Source organism: Panulirus ornatus, chromosome 14 (assembly GCF_036320965.1).
Source record: "Panulirus ornatus isolate Po-2019 chromosome 14, ASM3632096v1, whole genome shotgun sequence".
Classification (NCBI taxonomy): Eukaryota; Metazoa; Arthropoda; class Malacostraca; order Decapoda; family Palinuridae; genus Panulirus; species Panulirus ornatus.
In genome coordinates, this window is record NC_092237.1 from 41,255,697 (window position 1) to 41,282,083 (window position 26,387).

The 26,387-nt window shown below is 41.4% G+C and overlaps 1 protein-coding gene across 1 annotated transcript in view; it reads left to right on the forward strand.

Moving 5' to 3' along the window:
• The first annotated feature begins 4,295 nt into the window (after window positions 1-4,295).
• LOC139753088 (uncharacterized) overlaps window positions 4,296-26,387 on the forward strand; it is a 67,936-nt gene continuing 45,844 nt past the window's right edge. Inside the window, exons 1-2 of the mRNA XM_071669173.1 lie at window positions 4,296-5,190; window positions 24,631-25,779. Coding sequence (XP_071525274.1) covers window positions 4,561-5,190; window positions 24,631-24,846 — 846 coding nt within the window. The 5' untranslated portion in view covers window positions 4,296-4,560 and the 3' untranslated portion in view covers window positions 24,847-25,779. The remainder of the gene's footprint in view (window positions 5,191-24,630; window positions 25,780-26,387) is intronic.

A 26,387-nucleotide genomic window follows, 5' to 3' on the forward strand; every position in this document is an offset into this window, starting at 1 on the left:
ACATCAGAACATCAGGACCAGGAGTTCTGTGCGAAGGTTAGAAATAGGAAGAACTTGTGATATACAGATGCTAAGATAAAACACGTCCTAGATAAGCTTGACGATATAGTCTCAAACAATCCCGAGGATATGATTTTTGTCGTTCAGATGGGGACGAACAATGCAGTTAATGGGAGATCGGAAGAAATAGTAGCGAAGTATAGGGGCTTATTGATAAGTTCAAAGTCGTAGGAAGTTCATAATATCAGGATTGCTGCAAAGGTGTGACGTCGATTCCTGTACCCTCTGTAGAGTGCTGGGGATAAACAGAAGAATCGCAGCTCTCTGTAGGGAGGAGGATAGTGTGTTTAGTATAGGCCTGCGGGACCATTTTAGTCATGATAGATCTCTGTACGTTAGTGATGGTCTTCACTTCAATGGAACAGGGACAGCCCGCCTTGTAAGCGTACAGGAGAGAGAGAGAGAGAGAGAGAGAGAGAGAGAGAGAGAGAGAGAGAGAGAGAGAGAGAGAGAGAGAGAGAGAGAGAGAGAGAGAGAGAGAGAGAGAGAGATCTGAGTGTGAAAAGGATCCGAGGGGCAAGGCAACCAGTTTGAGCACTATAAATATAACGGTAGAGGATGGATGGGACCTTGGCGATAGGGATCCTTGGGGAGTAGCGGTAACTTCACAGGCAGAAGAATTAGCAAAGAAAGGTCAATTAGGGTCGGTTGGGGAGAACTCAGGTAGTATAAGCAGTGGGTTAGCACAGCTACAAGTTAACTCTCAGGTAACTTTTAGAACTAAGGCTGGTAGGGTCCAGTGCGGGGAGGGTCAGAGTAAGGCGGCGAACTTGAAAACTGATGAAGAACCGTCTTTCTCCCGTTGCTGCACACACAAACATTAACAGTGATAATATAAAAACGCATACCGAGACTAAAAAAAAAAAAAAAGCAAACAGTCCAGAAATGAACTGCAACAGAAAATAAGTTTAATATACACACAAATGCCCGGAGCATCATTACGAAACGCGATGAACTTATATCCTACGCAGTTACTGAAAAACCGAACATTACTGCAATCTCAGAAACGTGGGGAAACTCTGAGATTGAATCCTTAATCGCCGAGTTAGCAACACTCGGATACCAACTATTCACGAAAGATCGCTTGTACAGGATAGGTGGTGGAGTTTTCATCTACGTTGATAATAATGTACGTAAGTGCTATTAAGATAAGCAAAGTAGACACACACACGACTCTCTTTATATTGACATTACCGACAAGTTTAAATGTAAACTACGTCTTGACGTTATTCACAGACCTCCTAAGCTAAAAGAAGGCGACGATAAGATGTTATACAATGAAATCAAAACTAAAGTAAACAGTAAAGAGGTTATAACAGCTGGAGACTTCAACAATCCAAACATAAACTGGAACACGTTAACAGGTGAACGAGACTGACGGAACTGATTGAAGACGCTTTTCTAGAACAGTTAATTATAAAACCAACTAGAGGTAAAAACATTCTTGATCTTATCCTCACTAGTGACACAATCAACTCTTGCAAAGTAAGCGAGAGTTTGCCAAACAGCGATCACGGTTTGATTAGATTAGAGATAAATCTAGATCATAAAATAAATAACAAAATCATGATCCCAGATTACAGGCGAGCAAATTTTGAAAACATTAGACACGAAATTCGTAGTACCATTTGGACAAAACTTCTTGACGTTCACACAGCAGAGGATATGTAGAATGACATTAAAAACACACTACTCGAGACTGAACATAAACATATTCCACGAATTACAAAGACAACTTGCAATATTTCAGACCATCATGGATGACTACGAGAATAGAAGGACTAATTGGCTAAAAGAAGAAAACATTAAAGAAATTCAAATCAATGGGAACCGATAACAATGGCCAGGAATTAATCAAAATCCAACAAGCGTGTAAGAAGGTCATAAGACAGATTAAACACGAGGAAGAAAAAAGGATTTCCTTGAAAGTTAAGAATGACTCAAGAATTCTTCAAATATGTAAGACAAAGTAAGACCGTAAAAGGAATTGGACCATTACGAAACGAACATGATACACTAACTACCGACGACAAGGAAGTAGCTACCATTACTAAACTATTCTTTTAACTCCATATTCACAATTGAAGAAACATCTCGAATACCGCAACCAATGAAAATGTTTCAAGGATCTGATGAAGATGAGTTGAAGGTTAGAGTAATAAACAGCTCTGAAGTACTTTAAAACCTGGAACAATTAATCCAACTGCCCAGATTATAACTTAGCTCCAAAATTTTTAAAGGTCAGGGGACAGCTGATATACCACATAACAAAAATATTCAACAAATATCTATCGGATGGTCAGGTGCCAACTGACTGGAAACTAGCAAATGCTACTCCTATATATAAAAAAGACACAAAGTGTGTGACTTGAACTACCGCCCTGTTAGTCCTACATCATTGTCAGGTAAAATGATGCAAAAAATAATACGAGATGATATTGTCATGTTTCCAGAACACAAAACTATATCGGAAAACCAACATGGTTTCCGCTATAGAAGATCCTGCCTGACGAATTTGCTGGAATTTGTTAATGACATTTATCAGAATTGGGAAGAAAAATTACCGTGTGATGCAGTATATTCAGATTTCCAAAAAACTTTCAATAAAGCACCTCAAAACTTAAATCACACAGAATCAATGAAGAACTCTGTACATGGATCAGAGACTGGCTTACCAGAAGAAAGCAGCGTGTACTATTGAACGGCGAAGCCTCAGATTGCCTAGACGTAACGAGTGGTGTGCCACAGGGGTCGGTCCTACGCCCAATTCTTTTCAAAGTATACATTAATGACCTACAACTCGGTCTTATATCCAAGGTGTTCAAATTTGCTGACGATACTAAACTAAGAGGTAGAGCTTGTAAACAGGTGGGGCTGCGAAATGATTCAAAGAGATCTTAACTTACTAGCAGAGTGGTCAAACATATGGCAAATGAAGTTTAACTTTGGAGTTGTCATTAGCAACAATTTCAAATACACTGAACAGTGTCAAGTAAAAAAGGCAACCAAATGTAAAGTTTCATAGCCAGGAACATAGATTACAAGACACCAGAAACAATTCTCACACTTTTTGATTCTCTAGTAAGACCACACCTTGAATATGCGGCCTAGTTTTGGTCCCCAAACTGTGAAAAAAACAAGGAGAAATTAGAGCAAGTACAAAGACGTGCGACAAAATTGATCCCCTTCCTTAGAAATTTGGCATACGAAGAGAGGGTAAAACGACTGGATCTCTTCTCCCTTATAAAACGTAGACTTTGCGGCGACTTAATCCACGTCTTCAAAATTCTGAAGACGTTCGCTAAAGTAGATAACGAACATCTTTTCAAAGTACAAGAAAATACGGTTACCAGGACTAAAGATGCAGTACGGACGTGGGAGAAAGCTTCTTTTCCTATAGGTGTGTTGAGCACTGGAATAAGTTATCGTCAGACGTACTGAACGCTAAGACTATGAATGCCTTCAAAAGTCGTTTAGACAAAGTTTCTACAAATTCAGATACACTCTCAGAAAAACGCCAGAAATATACTGCGGTCACGGGGACACGAGAAGGCTAATGTGCAACAGCGGGAGTCGCTGATAGCTTAAAATACTGCTGAGCGAAATTGCATTCTCCTGTCATTAAGATCCATTTTGTTTTTTTTTTTGTTTTTTTCCAGACAACCCAGTCGTGGGCCAATCAGGCCTCCTGTTGTCTGTCCTTCTCGTGTAAACATGTAAACTCTCTCTCTCTCTCTCTCTCTCTCTCTCTCTCTCTCTCTCTCTCTCTCTCTCTCTCTCTCTCTCTCTCTCTCTCTCTCTCTCTCTCTCTCTCTCTCTCTCTCTCTCTCTCTCTCTCTCTCTCTCTCTCTCAAATACACACACACACACGTTTGTGTGCATCTGCAAATGAACCTGCGTATACATACCTACATATTCATACATCCATGTCTATATCTGTGTGCTTGTGTTTGTGTGCCTATACTGACGCTAGCGTCTCTCAGTGAAGATGCCACAAAATATCCCCCACATCATTCCACATTTATATGTTTACCTCTCGTGTTTTCTTCGGACATTTCTATATGTCTCTTCTTCGAATGTTTTCATCATGTAATCTTTTGTACGAATGGCAAGAATTTGCTGTTTCTCTTTACAATGAATTCATATTGATCCCGAGACAATACAGAGCTGGCATCCTGTATGAAGTGGGAAGGCTCAAAGCAAGTTTACCTTGAAGCACTCACATCTCGGGAACCAGTACCAGTGAGGCGCTGGTATCTCCTGTTTGGTGTGCTGTCACGGCCACTTCGCTGTTTCCGAAATTACTTTGCTGCCAAAATCATAATCCTCACTATAGGTCAATCACTTCCCGTTGTGTAACTAAAATGTTTTCATAACGTTCATAACTTGAAATTCAACCCGCCCTCACGTCCAGTGCACCTAGTTGGTTGTGTACCATGTGTTAATAGCCTATTGTTGAAAATACCAGTAACAGTAGACTTACAGTGAAATTCAAAGGACATGTTCGTCAACTCAGCAATGGGAATGTTGGTGGCGATCGCCACCGCTGTGTTGTCTGCATCTCCAATAATCCAGCAATCCTCTAACACTACAGCCAAGAACGCAACACCCGAGTATCATAGCGACTCAGTCACCAAGAAGTCGAGGACAAAGACGTCACTTGGTGCCATTCAACAGACAATTGCAGAGGCTGATTCTCAGGAGGAGATCGTTATCATCCTTCATGAGAATGTTAATACAGCAGCATTACAGGAAGATAATGTTACAGCCGTCCACCAGCAGTGGGGTTTTGTAGCCACACGTCAAGATGACGGTGACACAGCCATCTATCAGTCGGAGGTTACGAGAGTTGGCCATCAGAATGAAACCGATACATACATCAGCCAGAAGGAGGGTAATGGCGGCTTAACCACATCCAGTAATGTGACCGTTAGGAGGTTAACCAAACCAAAGGAGAGTGCGAGTAGCCTTACAGTAGTGGGTCGTAAGAGAAGCCTCAGGGTGCCGACTGTAGCAGACCAGATGATCAAGTGTTTCTGTGGAATCCAGGAGGTGTACACATCCGACGGGTGCGAGGTGTTCCCAGGCGGAACCTCTATGCACACAAAGGTGGACGACAGGATAGTAGTGGTGAGAATCTACATGATTCATTACTCTTGTACATAGTATTTAGCGATGCTAGTATTCACAGTATGTGGACGTTCCACACATCATATGTTTGTGTACAAAAGTGACTCTTGCACTTCTGTTAGCGCCTTGATCTACTCCTTTCTGACTTTAGAATCTTAAGAAGCATTCGATCATTACTGGTGCACCCAAAGCATGTGAAAGCTCCCAATGAGTCCCTAGAGAACCCTCGTATCCAATACAAGTTGACTCTGACGTGTTTTTTCTGAGTCTTCACCAACGTTCTATGAGACTTGACGACCGTCCTGTGAGCCTGCGCTACCTTTCCTAAATCAGCAAAAAATATCCCGTGAGTCTAAATCAGATTTCACCGAGCCCACACCAGCTTCACATCAGTATGAACTGGCATCCCCTTGACTCTGTAATAGCAACCCGGACATCGCAGTGCCATGATCCTCATCTGGTTGGTATCTGCTGCGTTGCTCGCGCCACCGCCACGCTCAGCGATTGATGAGGACTGGCCTGGGATTCAGGCAGCGCCCTCATCCTCTAGACCTGGAGTAGCATTGCTTGAGCCTGTGTTGGTTTTATAAAGTAACATCTCTTGACCATGTATTCGAGCTGCTGAGCTTGTGATTGAGCCCCTGGGACTGTAATTGAATACTCAAGCTTATAGTTGAGTCCCATCAGCGTGTAACTGAGCCCCGGAACGTTAATATTGTCCTTTTAGTGTGTAGTCTCACTGTCTTATATTAGCAAAATCTTGTGTTTGTTAATCCACTTGTGGTGCCAGGTGCATTTTTCTGAGAATGAGAAACGCAATAAATGCTCACACGAACGCTGGGCCCACGACTGTGGCTCCAAACTGCTAAGAGCCTAACTGACCCAGCTAGTCCTGAGGTTTCTAACTTCAACAGTCAGATTAATATTGTTTTTTTTCTATCAGTTGGGTTCTTACTGACCGCATCATCAGCTTTAAAATAACACTGCCTATTGTCATGTTGTCAAATGACTATTTTCATTCATGTTGAAGGCTCCAGTCACGGACGAAAGTCCACATCCAGGCCGGGCCTTAATTGAAATGTAGAGAAAATTATGAAACGAAAAAGAAAAGACAATGGAAAGTATTTAGGCAATTTTTGAGAAAAGTGAAAGACCTGTCTTTCGAAATGTGCTGGGTCATAGTTATTGGGAAAGACATGAGAGGGTAGAGAGTTCCAGAGTTTCGACGTGTAGGAGAAGAAGCAGTTATCAAAACGGCCCACCCTTGAATTGCTGATGACCACACAATAATCACGTGACTCAGCAGCTTGCCGAGTACCGCGTCCTGGTCGGTGAACAAAAACAGGCCTACATCTCTCCAGTCGTATAATATATGATTACACAGAATTTGGTGCCTGAGATAGCCACTTTTCTAAGTAAGTTTTGGTCGCTGATTCTAAATATGCCATCAGTTTTTCTCTATCAACTCTGGGTATCGAGATATGATATAACCCTAATTGCTGTGCATACAACCGATCGGACACAAGCATTGATGACTACAAATCATTAATTGTTGCCTTTTCATAAACAATAAATGGCTTCATACAGGTAGAGTTTGTTTATTATTATCAAATTACATCCAAATAATCACATGATAGTGAAACAAACACAGAAAGTTATATATCAATGATACAATGTTCACTTACTCAGACATCTCACGAAAGCGGCGTTTCAAAGACTTCTTGTGGTGAGCTGCCCAGGCCAATTACGTTGACTGGTCCAGTAGTAATCCACCATCATATGGCTATCCCAGTGTCCCTGATATGGCTATCCCAGTGTCCCTGATATGGCTATCCCAGTGTCCCTGATATGGCTATCCCAGTGTCCCTGATATGGCTATCCCAGTGTCTCCAATATGGGTATCCCAGTGTCCCTATCCCAGTATCCCCAATATAGGTATCCCAGTGTCCCTAATATGGGTATCCCAGTGTCCCTGATATGGCTATCCCAGTGTCTCCAATATGGGTATCCTAGTGTCCCTATCCCAGTATCCCCAATATAGGTATCCCAGTGTCCCTAATATGGGTATCCCAGTGTCCCTGATATAGGTATCCCAGTGTCCCTAATATGGGTATCCCAGTGTCTCCAATATGGGTATCCCAGTGTCCCTGATATGGGTATCCCAGTATCCTCAATATAGGTATCCCAGTGTCCCTAATATGGCTATCCCAGTGTCTCCAATATAGGTATCCAAGTGTCCCTGATATGGCTATCCCAGTATCCCCAATATAGGTATCCCAGTGTCCCCCAATATGGGCATCCCAGTGTCCCCGATATGGGTGTCCCAGTGTCCCAAAATATGGGTATCCCAGTGTCCCCGGTATCGGTATCCCAGAGTCCCCAATATGGGTATCCCAGTGTCCCCCAATATGGGTATCCCAGTGTCCCCGATATGGGTGTCCCAGTGTCCCAAAATATGGGTATCCCAGTGTCCCCGGTATCGGTATCCCAGAGTCCCCAATATGGGTATCCCAGTGTCCCCGGTATGGGTATCCCAGTGTCCCCAATATAGGTATCCCAGTGTCCCTAATATGGGTATCCCAGTTTCCCTAATATGGGTATCCCAGTGTCCCCAATATGGGTATCCCAGTGTCCCAGGTATGGGTATCCCAGTGTCCCCGGTATGGATATCCCAGTGTCCCCGGTATGTGTATCCCAGTGTCCCCGGTATGGGTATCCCAGTGTCCCTAATATGGGTATCCCAGTGTCCCCGGTATGGGTATCCCAGTGTCCCCGGTATGGGTATCCCAGTGTCCCCAATATGGGTATCCCAGTGTCCCCGGTATGGGTATCCCAGTGTCCCTAATATGGGTATCCCAGTGTCTCCAATATGGGTATCCCAGTGTCCCCGGTATAGGTATCCCAGTGTCCCTAATATGGGTATCCCAGTATCCCCAATATGGGTATCCCAGTGTCCCCAATATGGGTATCCCAGTGTCCCCGGTATCGGTATCCCAGTGTCCCCAATATGGGTATCCCAGTGTCCCCGGTATAGGTATCCCAGTGTCCCCAATATGGGTATTCCAGTATCCCCAATATGGGTATCCCAGTATCCCCAATATGGGTATCCCAGTGTCCCCGGTATAGGTATCCCAGTGTCCCCGGGATCTTTCTTCCATAGTTCTCAAATCTTGGAGGAATTCTTCACTTGTTCCTCACTTAGGTGACCAAGGTTGTCTGGGAAACGATCCAAGTGGGTGTGGAGGTAATGCACTTTGATGCTCATTTTACAGCCAAGTTGAGGGACAGAAGAGATCATGTTCTCCTCGAGTTTAGAATAGTTATCTGCTTTATGGTGACCAAGACAATACCTTACAACCACAGTGAACGAAGCCCATGCATCTGCCTCAACATTGGTCATTGAATCTTGGAAATGTGGGTCTTTCATGAGTTCCCAGATCATCAAAGATGCTGATATCAAATAGATAATCCAGGCCTTCAGCTTCTCCATGCTCAACACTGGAAATTTTCTGCATATGTAGTCAAAGCAGAGTCGCCATCTTAGTTCAGAGCTTCACAAACTGTTTCATTAAACCTAGTTTGATGTGCAGTGGTGGTACAATGATCTTATCTCTGTCAACCAAGGGTTCTGCCATTACATTATTTTCCCCAACCACCATGTGTTCTCTCAGAGACCATTGTTTCCTCATCCCAGTTCTCATCCTTAGCTTTACTATCCCAGAGACAGATAAAGCAGAGATACTTGGTGTATCCACACTGCTGACCCAGGAGAAAAGTCACCATCTTAAGATCAGCCATTGGTAATGGTAGTATGATATCTTGTGTAGGACCAGGGCGATTGTGTCCTGCTGTTCACTCATCTTAGTTCAGTGACCAACTGATCCATATTTGTTGCCATTGTGTAGAAGCACAACATTCTAAGCTCTGCTTAGAACTATCTATGCTCATGAGAGGTACATTTATTGATAAGTTCATTATCTCAAAAACTATACCTGCGAGAAGAAAATAAAGGATATATTCTTCTTTAGTGGTGTCAATATACCTAGAATCATGTCTAAAATCTGAGGCACCATTTTTTTTCAAATTCTTACATATATATGTATCTAATTATCATTAATACGAAGACCAATTCTGCTGGCGTTGAAACACTAGTACGAGTGATCGGCCATTACTAATAATGTATATGGTGGATTGGTTCAGTCTCATACATTATCCAAACTTCCAATAACCGTGTTCGTAGGAAAACTAGTAGTGTTAGTACTAGAAGCAGTCACACTTGATGTACATGTAGAGAGTTTTTTATATCGACTGAATATGTTAATAAGTGCGTATACACCTGTTGCTTCAGGATGTGTGGAATCAGCCAAAGCCTAGCCACGTCGCTCCCTCAGTAGCACTCAAACCAGCATGGTTAATGTGGAACCAAAATAGCGACCCGTTTGTGGCGAGTTTACGGTTATATATATATGGCTGTTTATAATGTATAATAGTGATGATAATCACCTATAACCGTCTTAATTATCATTGTCCCGATTACTGTCAGTGAAGAGCAGACAGTTACCTTGTGCAGTGAGCTGTCAGCTACCGAGTTTCCAGGTGGTTTGATTGTAGTCATAAGCGATGCACCTAATGAATACACAGTTCCATGCTAAGGTTCAGGGGTCATTTTCTTTACTTCATGCAGTCCGAGCGGGTTATGAATGGTAGCTGAGACGTCGCGGGCAACTTGTTCCAATCGTGGCCATCCACTTTACAGAATATATATATATATATATATATATATATATATATATATATATATATATATATATATATATATATATATATATATATAAATAGATAGATAGATATATATATATTTGTCCCTGGGGACAGGGGATTAAGAATGCTTCCCACGTATTCCCTGCGTGTCGTAGAAGGCGACTAAAATGGGAGGGAGCGTGGGGCTGGAAATCCTCCCCTCTCTTTTTTTTTTTTTCCAAAAGAAGGAACAGAGGGGGCCAGGTGAGGATATTCCAAAAAAGGCCCAGTCCTCTGTTCTTAACGCTACCTCGCTAACGCGGGAAATGGCGAATAGTTTAAAAGAGAAAAAGATATATATATATATATATATATATATATATATATATATATATATATATATATATATATATATATATATATATATATATATATATATATATAAGTGAGTCAGTAGTTGTTCGCTGATGATACAGCGCTGGTGGCTGATTCATGTGAGAAACTGCAGAAGCTGGTGACTGAGTTTGGTAAAGTGTGTGAAAGAAGAAAGTTAAGAGTAAATGTGAATAAGAGCAAGGTTATTAGGTACAGTAGGGTTGAGGGTCAAGTCAATTGGGAGGTGAGTTTGAATGGAGAAAAACTGGAGGAAGTGAAGTGTTTTAGATACCTGGGAGTGGATCTGGCAGCGGATGGAACCATGGAAGCGGAAATGGATCATAGGGTGGGGGAGGGGGGCGAAAATTCTGGGAGCCTTGAAGAATGTGTGGAAGTCGAGAACATTATCTCGGAAAGCAAATATGAGTATGTTTGAAGGAATAGTGGTTCCAACAATGTTGTATGGTTGCGAGGCGTGGGCTATGGATAGAGTTGTGCGCAGGAGGATGGATGTGCTGGAAATGAGATGTTTGAGGACAAAGTGTGGTGTGAGGTGGTTTGATCGAGTAAGTAACGTAAGGGTAAGAGAGATGTGTGGAAATAAAAAGAGCGTGGTTGAGAGAGCAGAAGAGGGTGTTTTGAAATGGTTTGGGCACATAGAGAGAATGAGTGAGGAAAGATTGACCACGAGGATATATGTGTCGGAGGTGGAGGGAACGAGGAGAAGAGGGAGACCAAATTGGAGGTGGAAAGATGGAGTGAAAAAGATTTTGTGTGATCGGGGCCTGAACATGCAGGAGGGTGAAAGGAGGGCAAGGAATAGAGTGAATTGGAGCGATGTGGTATACCGGGGTTGACGTGCTGTCAGTGGATTGAATCGGGGCATGTGAAGCGTCTGGGATAAACCATGGAAAGCTGTGTAGGTATGTATATTTTGCGTGTGTGGACGTATGTATATACATGTGTATGGGGGTGGGTTGGGCCATTTCTTTCGACTATTTCCTTGCGCTACCTCGCAAACGCGGGAGACAGCGACAAAGCAAAAAAAAGAAAAAAAAAAGAAAAAAAAAATATATATATATATATATATATATATATATATATATATATATATATATATATATATATATATATATATATATATATATATATATATATATATATATATATATATATATATATATATCCCTGGGGATAGGGGAGAAAGAATACTTCCGACGTATTCCCTGCGTGTCGTAGAAGGCGACTAAAAGGGGAGGGAGCGGGGGGCTGGAAATCTTCCCCTCTCGTTTTTTTTTTAATTTTCCAAAACAAGGAACAGAGAAGGGGGCCAGGTGAGGATATTCCCTCCAACGCCCAGTCCTCTGTTCTTAACGCTACCTCGCTAACGCGGGAAATGGCGAATAGTTTGAAAGAAAGAAAAATATATATATATATATATTGCTTTCTCGCTGTCTCCCGCGTTAGCGAGGTAACGCAAGGAGACAGACGAAAGAATGGCACAACCCACCCACATACACATGTATATAAATACACGTCCACACACGCAAATATATATACCTATACATCTCAACGTATACATATATACATACACACAGACAGACATATACATATATACACATGGACATAATTCATACTGTCTGCCTTTATTCATTCCCATCGCCACCTCGCCACACATGAAATAACAACCCCCTCCCCCCTCATGTTTGCGAGGTAGCGCTAGGAAAAGACAACAAAGGCCCCATTCGTTCACACTCAGTCTCTAGCTGTCATGTAATAATGCCCGAAACCACAGCTCCCTTTCCACATCCAGGCCTCACAGAACTTTCCATGGTTTACCCCAGACGCTTCACCTGCCCTGGTTCAATCCATTGATAGCACGTCGACCCCTGGTATACCAAATCGTTCCAATTCACTCTATTCCTTGCACGCCTTTCACGCTCCTACATGTTCAGGCCCCGATCACTCAAAATCTTTTTCACTCCGTCTTTCCACCTCCAATTTGGTATCCCACTTCTCCTCGTTCCCTCCACCTCTGACACATGTATCCTCTTGGTCAATCTTTCCTCACTCATTCTCTCCATGTGACCAAACCATTCAAAACACCCTCTTCTGCTCTCTCAACTACACTCTTTTTATTACCACACATCTCTCCTACCCTATTATTACTTACTCGATAAAACCACCACACACCACATGTTGTCCTCAAACATCTCAGTTCCAGCACATCCACCCTCCTGCGCACAGACCTATCCATAGCCCACGCCTCGCAACCATACAAATTTGTTGGAACCATTATTCCTTCAAACATACCCATTTTTGCTTTCCGAGATAATGTTCTCGACTTCCACATATTCTTCAAGGCTCCCAGGATTTTCGTCCCCTCCCCACCCTATGATTCATTTCCGCTTCCATGGTTCCATCCGCTGCCAAATCCACTCCCAGATATCTAAAACACTTCACTTCCTCCAGTTTATCTCCATTCAAACGTACCTCCCAATTGACTTGACCCTCAACCCCACTGTACCTAATAACCTTGCTCTTATTCACATTTACTCTTAACTTTCTTCTTTCACACACTTTACCAAACTCAGTCACCAGTTTCTGTTGTTTCTCACATCAATCAGCCACCAGCCCTGCATCATCAGCGAACAACAACTGACTTACTTCCCAAGCTCTCTCATCCCCAACAGACTGCAAACTTGCCCCTCTTTCCAAAACTCTTGCATTCACCTCCCGAACAACCCCATCCATAAACAAATTAAACAACCATGGAGACATCACACACCCCTGCCGCAAACCTACATTCACTGAGAACCAATCACTTTCCTCTCTTCCTACACGTACACATGCCTTACATCCTCGATAAAAACTTTTCACTGCTTCTAACAACTTGCCTCCCACACCATATATTCTTAATACCTTCCACAGAGTATCTCTATCATCTCTATCATATGCCTTCTCCAGAGCCATAAATGCTACATACAAATCTATTTGCTTTTCTGAGTATTTCTCACATACATTCCTCAAAGCAAACACCTGATCCACACATCCTCTACCACTTCTGAAACCACACTACTCTTCCCCAATCTGATGCTCTGTACATGCCTTCATCCTCTCAATCAATACCCTCCCATATAATTTACCAGGAATACTCAAAAAACTTATACCTCTCTAATTTGAGCACTCACCTTTGTCCCCTTTGCCTTTGTACAATGGCACTATGCAAGCATTCCGCCAATCTTCAAGCACCTCACCATGAATCATACTTACATTGAATATCCTTACCAACCAGTCAGCAACACTGTCACACCCTTTTTTTTTATAAATTCCACTGAAATACCATCCAAACCCGCTGCCTTGCCGGCTTTCATCTTCCGCAAAGCTTTCACTACCTCTTCTCTGTTTACCAAATCATTTTCCCTAACCCTCTCTTGCAAATCACCTCGAAGAAAACTCCCTATATCTTCCACTCTATCATCAACCACATCCAACAAACCTTCAAAATACTTAATCCACCTCCTTCTCACATCACCACTACTTGTTATCATCTCCCCATTAGCCGCCTCCACTGAAGTTCCCATTTGTTCCCTTGTCTTACGCACTTTATTTTCCTCCTTCCAAAACATCTTTTTATTCTCCCTATGATTTAATGATACTCTCTCACCCCAGCTCTTATTTGCCCTCTTTTTCACCTCTTGCATCTTTCACTTGACCTCCTACCTCTTTCTTTTATACATTTCCCATTCATTTGCATTATTTCCCTGCAAAAATTATCCAAATGCCTCTCTCTTCTCTTTCACTAATAATCTTATTTCTTCATCCCACCACTCACTACCCTTTCTAATTTGCCCACCTCCCACGCTTCTCATGCCACAAGCATCTTTTGCGCAAGCCATCACTGCTTCCCTAAATGCATCCCATTCCTCCCCCACTCCCTTTACCTCCTTTGTTCTTACCTTTATCCATTCTGTACTCAGTCTCTCCTGGTACTTCCTCACACAAGTCTCCTTCCCAAGCTCACTTACTCTCACCACTCTCTTCACCCAAGCATTCTCTCTTCTTTTCTGAAAACCTCTACAAATCTTCACCTTCGCCTCCACAAGATAATGATCAGACATCCCTCCAGTTGCACCTCTCAGCACATTAACATCCAAAAGTCTCTCTTTTGCGCGCATGTCAATTAACATGTAATCCAATAACTCTCTCTAGCCATCTCTCGTATACTCGTAAGTATACTTACGTATATCTCGCTTTTTAAACCAGGTATTCCCAATAATCAGGCCTTTTTCAGCACATAAATCTACAAGCTCTTCACCATTTCCATTTACAACACTGAACACCACATGTATACCAATTATTCCCTCAACTGCCACATTATTCACCTTTGTATTCAAATCACCCATCACTATAACCCGGTCTCGTGCATCAAACGCACTAACATTCAGCTCCTCCCAAAACACTTGCCTCTCATGATCTTTCTTCTCATGCCCAGGTGCATATGCACCAATAATCACCCATCTCTCTCCATCAACTTTCAGTTTTACCCATATCAATCTAGAGTTGACTTTCTTACACTCTATCACATACTCCCACCAATTCTTCTTCAGGAGTAGTGCTACTCCTTCCCTTGCTGTCGTCCTCTCTCTAACCCCTGACTTTAGTCCCAAGACATTCCCAAACCACTCTTCCCCTTTACCCTTGAGCTTCGTTTCACTCAGAGCCAAAACATCCACGTTCCTTTCCTCAAACATACTACCTATCTCTCATTTTTTCTCATCCTGGTTACATCCACACACATTTAGACACCCCAATCTGAGCCTTCGAAGAGGACGAGCACTCCCCTCGTGACTCCTTTTTCTGTTTCCCCTTTTAAAAAGTTAAAGTACAAGGAGGGGAGGGTTTCTAGCCCCCCGCTCCCCTATCCCCAGGGGTGGAGAAGAACGAATATATATATATATATATATATATATATATATATATATATATATATATATATATATATATATATATATATATATATATATATATATATATATATATATATATATATATATATATATATATATATATATATATATATATATATATATATATATATATATATATATATATATATATATATATATATATATATATATATATATATATATATATATATATATATATATATATATATATATATATATATATATATATATATATATATATATATATATATATATATATATATATATATATATATATATATGTATATCTTATATATATATATATATATATATATATATATATATATATATATATATATATATATATATATATATACAAGGAGGGGAGGGTTTCTAGCCCCCCGCTCCTGTCCCCTTTAGTCGCCTTCCACGACACGTGAGGAATGCGTGGGAAGTATTCTTTCTCCCCTATCCCCAGGGGTGGAGAAGAACGAATATATATACATATATATATACATATATATATATATATATATATATATATATATATATATATATATATATATATATATATATATATATATATCCCTGGGGATAGGGGATTAAGAATACTTCCCACGTATTCCCTGCGTGTCGTAGAAGGCGACTAAAAGGGGAGGGAGCGAGGGGCTGGAAATCCTCCCCTCTCGTTTTTTTCTTAATTTTCCAAAAGAGGGAACAGAGTGGGGCCAGGTGAGGATATTCCAAAAAAGAACCAGTCCTCTGTTCTTAACGCTACCTCGCTATCGCGGGAAAATGGCGAATAGTTTAAAAGAAATATATATATATATATATGTATATATATATATATATATATATATATATATATATATATATATATATATATATATATATATATATATATTCTATTTTCCTTTATATTTATTTTGCTTTGTCGCTGTCTCCCGCGTTAGCGAGGTAGCGCAAGGAAACAGACGAAAGAATGGCCCAACCCGCCCACATACACATGTATATACATACACGTCCACACACGCAAATATACATACCTCTACATCTTAATGTACACATATATATACACACACAGACGTATACATATATACACATGTACATAATTCATACCGTCTGCCTTTATTTGTTCCCATCGCCACCTCGCAACACATGGAATAACAACGCCCTCCCCCCTCATGTGTGCGAGGTAGCGCTAGGAAAGACACCAAAGGCCCCATTCGTTCACACTCAGTCTCTAGCTGTCATGTAATAATGCACCGAAACCACAGCTCCCTTTCCACATCCAGGCCCCACAAAACTTTCCATGGTTTACCCTAGACGCTTCACATGCCCTGGTTCAATCCATTGACAGCACGTCGACCCCGGTATACCACATCGTTCCAATTCAGTCTATTCCTTGCACGCCTTTCACCCTCCTGCATGTTCAGGCACCGATCACACAAAATACTTTCTCACTCCATCTTTCCACCTCCAATTTGGTGTCCCACTTCTTCTCGTTCCCTCCACTTCTGACACATATATCCTCTTGGTCAATCTTTCCCCACTCATTCTCTCCATGTGACCAAACCATTTCAAAACACCCTCTTCTGCTCTCTCAACCACACTCTTTTTATTTCCACACATCTCTCTCACCCTTACATGACTTACTCGATCAAACCACCTCACACCACATTTTGTCCTCAAACATCTCATTTCCAGCTTTCCACCCTCCTACGCACAACTCTATCCATAGCCCACGCCTCGCAACCATACAACATTGTTGGAACCACTATTCCTTCAAACATACCCATTTTTGCTTTCCGAGATAATGTTTTCGACTTCCAAACATTCTTCAAGGCTCCCAGAACTTTCGCCCCCTCCCCCACCCTATGATTCATTTCCGCTTCCATGGTTCCATCCGCTGCCAGATCCACTCCCAGATATCTAAAACACTTTACTTCCTCCAGTTTTTCTCCATTCAAACTTACCTCCCAACTGACTTGACCCTCAACCCTACTCTACCTAATAACCTTGCTCTTATTCACATTTACTCTTAACTTTCTTCTTTCACACACGATACCAAACTCAGTCACCAGCTTCTGCAGTTTCTTACATGAATCAGCCACCAGCGCTGTATCATCAGCGAGCAACAACTGACTCACTTCCCAAGCTCTCTCATCCACAACAGACTGCATACTTGCCCCTCTTTCCAAAACTCTTGCATTCACATCCCTAACAACCCCATCCATAAACAAATTAAACAACCATGGAGACATCACACACCCCTGCCGCAAACCTACATTCACTGAGAACCAATCACTCTCCTCTCTTCCTACACGTACACATGCCTTACATCCTAGATAAAAACTTTTCACTGCTTCTAACAACTTGCCTCCCACACCATATATTCTTAAAACCTTCCACAAAGCATCTCTATCAACTCTATCATATACCTTCTCTAGATCCATGAATGCTACACACAAATCCATTTGTTTTTCTAAGTATTTCTCACATACATTCTTCAAAGCAGACACCTGATCCACACATCCTCTACCACTTCTGAAACCACACTACTCTTCCCCAACCTGATGGTCTGTACACGCCTTCACCCTCTCAATCAATACCCTCCCATATAATTTACAAGGAATACTCAACAGACTTATATATATATATATATATATATATATATATATATATATATATATATATATATATATATATATATATATAAATGAGAAGAAAGATCATGAGAGGCAAGTGTTTTGGGAGCAGCTGAGTGAGTGTGTTAGTAGTTTTAATGCACGACACCGGGATGTAGTGATGGGTGATTTGAATGCAAAGATGAGTAATGTGGCAGTTGAGGGAATAATTGGTGTACATAGGTTGTTCAGTGCTACAAATGGAAATGGTGAAGAGCTTGCAGATTAATGTGCTGAAAAAAGACTGGTGATTGGAAATACCTGGTTAAAAAAGAGAGATATACATAATTATACGTATGTAAGTACGAGAGATGGCCAGAGAGCGTTATTGGATTACGCGTTAATTGATAGGCGCACGAAAGAGAGAATTTTGGATGTTCATATGCTGAGAGGTGCAATTGGAGGGATGTCTGATCATTATCTTGTGGAGGTGAAGGTGAAGATTAGTAGAGGTTTTCAGAAAAGAAGAATGTTGGGTTGAAAAGAGTGGTGAGAGTAAGTGAGCTTGGGAAGGAGACTTGTGTGAGGAAGTACCAGGAGAGACTGATTGCAAAAGAGAAAAAGGTGAGAACAAAGGACGTAAGTGGAGCGGGGGAGGAATGGAGTGTATTTAAGGAATCAGTGATGGCTTGCGCAAAAGATGCTTGTGGCATTAGAGGCGTGGGAGGTGGGCAGATTAGAAAGGGTAGTGAGTTGTGGCATGAAGAAATAAGAGTATTAGTGAAAGAGAAGATAGAGGCATTTGGACGATTTTTGCAGCGAGATACTGCAAATGACTGGGAGATGTATAAAAGAAAGAGGCAAGAGGTCAAGAGAAAGGTGCAAGAGGTGAAAAAGAGGGCAAATGAGAGTTTGGGTGAGAGAGTATCATTAGATTTTGGGAGAATAAAAAGATGTTTAGGAAGAAGGTAAGTAAAGTGCGTAAGACAAGGGAACAAATGGGAACTTCAATGAAGGGGGCAAATGGAGAGGTGATAACAAGTAGTGATGATGTGAGAAGGAGATGGAGTGAGTATTTTGAAGGTTTGTTGTATGTGTTGGATGATAGAGTGGAAAATATAGGGTTTTTTGGTCGATGTGGCGTGTAAAGTGAGAGGGTTAAGGAGAATGATTTGGTAAACAGAGAAGAGGTAGTAAAAGCTTTGCGGAAGATGAAAGCCGGCAAGGCAGCGGGTTTGGATGGTATTTCAGTGGAATTTATTAAAAAAGGGTGTGACTCTATTTTTGACTGGTTGGTAAGATTATTTAATGTATGTATGGCTCATGGTAAGGTGCCTTAGGATTGGCAGAATACTTGCATAGTGCTATTGTACAAAGACAGAGGGTATAAGAGTGAGTGCTCAAATTACAGAGGTATGAGTTTGTTTAGTATCCCTGGGAAATCATATGGGAGGGTATTGATTGAGAGGGTGAAGGCATGTACAAAACATCAGATTGGGGAAGAGCAGTGTGGTTTCAGAAGTGGTAGAGGATGTGTGGATCAGGTGTTTGCTTTGAAGGATGTATGTGACAATTACTTAGAAAAGCAAATGGATTTGTATTTTACATTAATGGATCTGGAGAAGGCATATGATAGAGTTGATAGATATGCTCTGTGGAAGGTTTTAAGAATATATGGTGTGGGAGGCAAGTTGTTAGAAACAGTGAAAAGTTTTTAACGAGGATGTAAGGAATGTGTACGTGTAGCAAGAGAGGAAAGTGATTGGTTCTCAGTGAATGTTGGTTTGCGGCTGGGGTGTGTGATGTCTCCTTGGTTGTTTGATTTGTTTATGGATGTGGTTGTTAGGGAGGTGAATGCAAGAGTTTTGGAAAGAGGGGCAAGTATGTAGTCTGTTATGGATGAGAGAGCTCGGGCACTGAGTCAGTTGTTGTTCGCTGCTGATACATTGCTGGTCGCTGATATGGGTGAGAAATTGCAGAAGCGGGTGACTGAGTTTGGTAAAGTGTGTGAAAGAAGAAAGCTGAGAATACATGTGAATAAGGGCAAGGTTATTAGGTACAGTAGGGTTGAGGGACAAGTCGATTGGGAGGTAAGTTTGAATGGAGAAAAACTGGAGGAAGTGAAGTGTTTTAGATATCTGGAAGTGGATTTGGCGGCGGATGGAGCCATGTAAGCGGAAGTGAATCATAGGGTGGGGGAGGTGGTGAAAGTTCTGGGAGCGTTGAAAAATGTTTGGAAATCGAGATCATTATCTCAGAAAGCAAAAATGGATATGTTTGAAGGAATAGCGGTTCCAACAATGTTATATGGTTGCGAGGCGTGGGCTATGGATAGAGTTGTGCGGAGGAGGGTGGATGTGCTGGAAATGAGATGTTTGAGTACAATTTGTGGTTTGACGTAGTTTGATCTAGTAAGTAATGAAAGGGTAAGAGAGATGTGTGGTAATAAAAAGACTGTGGTTTAGAAAGCAGAAGAGGGTGTGTTGAAATGGTTTGGCACATGGAGAGAATGAGTGAGGAAAAATTGACCAAGAGGATATATGTGTCAGAGGTGGAGGGAACGAGGAGAAGTGGGAGACCAAATTCGAGGTGGAAAAATGGCGTGAAAAAGATTTTGAGTGATCGGGGCCTGAACATGCAGGAGGATGAAAGGCCTGCAAGGAATAGAGTGAACTGGAACGACGTGGTATACCGGGGTGGACGTGCTGTCAATGGATTGAACCAGGGCATGTGAAGCGGCTGGGGTAAACCATGAAAAGTTCTGTGGGACCTGGATGAGGAAAGGGAGCTGTGGTTTCGGTGCATTATACATGAGAGCTAGAGATTGAGTGTGAACGAATATGGCCTTTGTTGTCTTTTCCTAGCGCTACCTCGCGCACATGAGGGGGGGGGGTTGTTATTTCATGTGTGGCGGGGTGGCGATGGGAATGAACAAAGGCAGACAGTATGAATTATGTGCATGTGTATATATCTATATGTCTGTGTGTATATATATATATATATATATATATATATATATATATATATATATATAGGTAAGTATATGTGCGTGTGTGGACGTGTATGTATACACATGTGTATGTGCGTAGGTTGTGCCATTCTTTCGTCTGTTTCCTTGCGCTACGTCGCTAACGCAGGAGACTGCGACAAAGTATGATATATAATAAATGAAATATATATATATATATATATATATATATATATATATATATATATATATATATATATATATATATATATATATATATATATATATATATATATACATATATATATATATATATATATATATATATATATATATATATATATATATATATATATATATATATATATATATACACGTGTAATAAAGAGATTTCTGGATGTTGATGTGCTGAGAGGGGCAGCTGGAGGGATGTCTGATCACTATCATGTGGGGGTGAAGGTGAAGGTTTGTAGAGGTTTTCAACAAAAGAAGAGGAAATGTATGGGTGAAGAGAGTGGAGAGGGTAAGTGAGCTTGGAAAGAGGGTAAGTGAGCTTGGAGAGATTAAATGTAGAATGGCAAAAGGTGAGAGCAAATGAAGTGAAGAGAGTAGTTGGTTAATGGGATGTATTTAGGAAAGCAGTGATGGTATGTGCAAAAGATGCATGTGGCATGAGAAAGGTGGGAGGTGGGCAGATTAGGAAGGATAGTGAATGGTGGGATGAAGAAGTAGAGTTGTTTGTGAAAGAGAAAAGAGAGGCATTTGGAGTGCAAATGCCTGGGAGATGTATAAAAGAATGCGACAAGAGAACTAGAGGAAGGTGGAAGGTTTGAAAAAGAGGGCAAATGAAAGTTGAGGTAAGATAATATCATTAAAGTTTAGGGGGAATAAAAAGTTGTTTTGGAAGGAGGTAATTAAAGTGTGTGAGACGAGAGAACAAATGGGAACATCGGTGAAGGGGGCTAATGGGGAGGTGATATCAAGTTGTGGTAAAGTGAGAAGGAGATGGGGTGAGTATTTTGAAGGTTTGTTGAATGTGTTTGATGATAGAGTGGCAGATATATGGTGTTTTGGTCGATGTGGTGTGCGAAGTGAGAGGGTCAGGGAAAATGGTCTGGTTAAGAGAGAGGAGGAGTGAAAGCTTTGCGGGAGATGAAAGCCGGAAAGGCGGCGAGTTTGGATGGTATTGCAGTGGAATTCATTAAGAGGGGGGGGGGTGACTTTCTTGTTGATTGGTTGGTAAGGATATTCACTGCATGTAGGGATCATGGTGAAGTGCCTAAATATTGGCGGAATGCGTGCATAGTGCCATTGTACTAAGGCAAAAGGGATAAGAGTGAGTGTTCAAACTAGAGGTATACGTTTGTTGAGTATTCTTGGGATATTATGTGGAAGGGTATTGATTGAGAAGTTAAGGGCATCACCAGATTGGGGAAGAGCAGTGTGGTTTCAGATGAGGTAGAGGATGTGAAGAATGTGTATGAGAAATACTTAGAGAAACAGATGGATTTGTATGTAGCATTTATGGATCTGGAGAAAGCATATGATAGAGTGGATTGAGATGCTCTGTGGAAGGTCTTGAAAGCATAAGGTATGGAAAGTTAGCTGCTAGAAGCAGCGAAACATTTTTACCAAGTATGTAAGGCATGTGTACGAGTAGGAGGAGAGGAGAGGGACTGATTCCCATGAAGGTCGGTCTGCGGCAGGGGTGTGTGATGTACCCATAGTTGTATAATGTGTTTATGGAAGGGGTGGTTAAAGAGGTAAATGCAAGAGTTTTGGATAGAGGGGCGAGTGTACAGTCTGTTTTGGATGAGAAGGCTTGGGAAGTGAGTCAGTTGTTGCTCGCCGATGATACAGCGCTGGTGGCTGATTCGAGTGAGATACTGCAGGATTTGGTGACTGACTTTGGAAAAGTGTGTGAGAGGAGAAACTTGTGAGCAAATGTGAATAAGAGCAAAGTTATTAGGATCAGTAGGGTTGAAGAACAAGTTAATTGGGATGTAAGTTTGCAAGGAGAAAAATTGGAGGAAGTGAATTGTTTTAGATATCTGGGAGTGGACTTGACAGCGAATAGAATCATGGAAGCAGATGTGAGTCACAGGGTGGGGAGGGGGCGATGGCTCTGGGAGCGATGAATAATTTGTGGAAGGAGAGAACGTTATCTCGCAGAGCAAAAATAGGTATAACTGAAGGAATAGTATTTCCAACAATACTATTTGATTGCAAGGCATAGGGTATAGATAGTGTTGTACAGAGGAGGATGGTTGTGTTGGAAATTAAAAGTTTGAGGACCATATTTGGTGTGAGGTGGTTTGGTCGAGTAAGTAATGAAAGGGTAAGAAAGAAATAAAAAGAGTGTGGTTGAGAGAGCAGAAGAGCGTGTGTTGAAATGATTTTGATATATGGAGAGAGTGCGTGAGGAAAGATTGACAAAGAGTATGTATTTGTTTGAGATGGAGGGAAGAAGGAGAAACGGGAGACCAAATTGGTGGTGGAAAGATGGAGTGAAAAAGATTTTGAGTGATCGGGGCCTGAGCATATAGGAAGGTGAGAGGCATGCAAGGAATAGAATGAATTGGAACGATGTGGTATACCGAGGTCGACGTGCTGTCAATGTACTGAGCCAGGGCATGTGAAACGTCTGGGGTAAACCATGAAAGGGTCCATGGGACCTGGATGTGGATACGGAGCTGTGGTTTTGGTGAATTACACGTGACAGCTAGAGACTGAGCGTGAACGAATGTGTCCTTTGTTATCTGTTTTGTCTCTGACCTTCGGAACCCAGGACCGGATTTGTATTGTACAGGCATGACGGACTCTGTAGCTTAGTGCGGGTCAATGACGTGTCCCATCCATCTACGTCCTACTGGCGGGCCATCAAAGAGCTGTATGGCTGTGGTCATGTTTGTCTGGATGCTGATGACAGCTGGTTTCTCTCTAATGTGAATGACTCCTGATGCATGTAGTCTCCTCTGATCACTGCAACTAGTAATGATTTTGATGTTATTCAGTATTATCTCCTTCGTTAGTCTCGTTCCATGCTTTGGTCATGATGTTGTTTGATCCCACCTTCTTGTAAGTGGAACGAGAAGTGGCAGCTCAGGGTACAGGAGTGCAAATTGTATGTCCAATGTAGTTTATGTGGTGGGGCTGACAGTTCCCAATATTGCACCACTTCTCATAGACCACATCGATACGATTCAGAATTTCAGAGCGACTTATCATATTGTTGTTTATTACGGGTGAATATGTTTTCGGAGTGTTGCAGTATATTATCAGACTGATAGATAGATAAATAGACAGATAATTAAAACACTGTGAACCACTCTATGTTTGTGGGCAGGTTGAAAGATGATGTACACAAATTTGTTTGTGTTGGAAGCGCACACGCACACACACACACACACACACACACACACACACACACACACACACACACACACACACACACACACACACACACACACACACACACACACACACACACAGCAGACATGAGTAGAGTGAGATACGGGAAACCCATGTCTTAGGGTAATATTACTCCGAAAATTAACTTAACAGCTGTAGAATTCTTCGTTTACGTTCTTTTCAACAGTTTCATCATTTCAGAATTTACAGTGATAAGTCAATGTTTACTCTTGGATTAAAACACTTAGTCACAGACTAACACACACATCCTGTCAGGATATATGTCTTAGAAGGAAATGATAATGTCGGCTGATCCATTCATACTGCAACTCACAGTTTTGTGTTAAGAAAATTCCTTTTACCTCTACAGAAACCATTGGTTGATGTGACTGTGGCTAAGCAAGATGTCTACTGTGCAGTGGAGGACGGTCACCAGGAGATGAACTTTACAAGAGGACAGTTCTACTGGAGGAAACGTGGTGACATCGTTCTGATGGAGGAAGCTGGCAACTACCAGGGTCTGCGTATTGAGAACTACTGTATCACACACAGACGGGATGATCAGGGGAACTCACCTGGACGCTGAAGGGTTGTATCTCCCCGCCATCTGTGCCACTGTGCTGCCCTCCAGGTCAGGCCCTTCAGGATGGTGTGTGTCACTCTTTCTCCACCCCAGAGTTACTCACACCTGACATAAGCACTGACAGTTTTAGGAACAAGAAAGAGTGGCCTCTTATAAGAAATCATCTTAATCCAATCAACTGTACCGATGAACCCCTAAAATCAATACCACTGTCCTCAGAGGAGTCATTTTTGGCGCATCTTCCGACTGGCCTTATGCATGTTTGGAAGCCTCTTGGCATTCATCACTTAGAAACTACATTATTCAAATATTGCGTAAGCGTAGATATTAGTCAGGACGGATCTCTGAAGTACTCTGCCAACATGTGTTACTCTGATCCTAAAGAGACTCACTCGAAGATGTGTAGTGACAACATATGCGTACGCAAGTGTTGTGACACTGGGGAAATATTTAGTGTTTCTAACAACAGATGTGTCCCGTATAATAATGCCACCTTCGAACCTCGCTTCTCGACCAAACCTTGTCATTATAACACAGTATATGGATATCCCTTTTGTAAATTCAAGTCACAAATAAAAGGAATACCGATTATTGACAAAGGATCTCTAATATATGGTGGTAGACCTTTCCTTCCATCTGAATACTGTGTCGATCAGTTCTCTAATGGGAAAGGCCTAGTTGAGGACAGCGCGTTAGCTTGCCTTTCTACGGAGTCGACGTGGCATGAGTCGCGTTCCGCAGTGTTCCGTGTTTGTTTTATAATCTCTATCAACTTCCAAATCCTTACAGTTCTGTGCTACTATATGGTGCCAACACTTCTGCAGAAGGGCGGCTGGTACCATTTGTGTTACGTCGTTTCACTCATGGTAGGCTTCTTGTCTATCCTCATTCAACAAACCGCAGTACTGAGAAACACACCATCTTGTGCTGCTTTAGGTAAGTTTTGGTGAAAAAAGTTGGGGAGATATACACGCTTGGTACGAACTATGGAGTTCATTAACTGATGATTTACTTCATGTTAGGGATAAGTACATCTTGAACCCATAGCTATTCTCCTTATTAGCGGATCTATTTGAAACATGAACCAATCAGTTTTGTTTTCCCATAGAATAAAAAACTTTCTAATTCTACATTTTGCAATTAGTCAAAATAATATCTGGATTACTCGTGTGAAAGTTGCAAATACAAGTCACAGTAAATGTTAAAAGTAGAATGCCTCCATCTCTGCCGATAGCTTTAGACGAGAGTTTTTCGTAATTATTGACCAAGATTTCCTAAGATATGTTCGAAACAGTTCATCAAGAGACAGGATTTATTCTATGGGTGTTTTTGCAGGTAGTAAGACAAAATAATCTGAAACTTTTTGAAGATATGCTAGAATTCTACGAGACATTGTTCTTCTAAATCCATGAGAGAGAAAGTGAAAACGAGAAAATATCTATCCTTCCAATGATTTTTTGCAGTATCTAGGCAATATATATATATATATATATATATATATATATATATATATATATATATATATATATATATATATGTATATA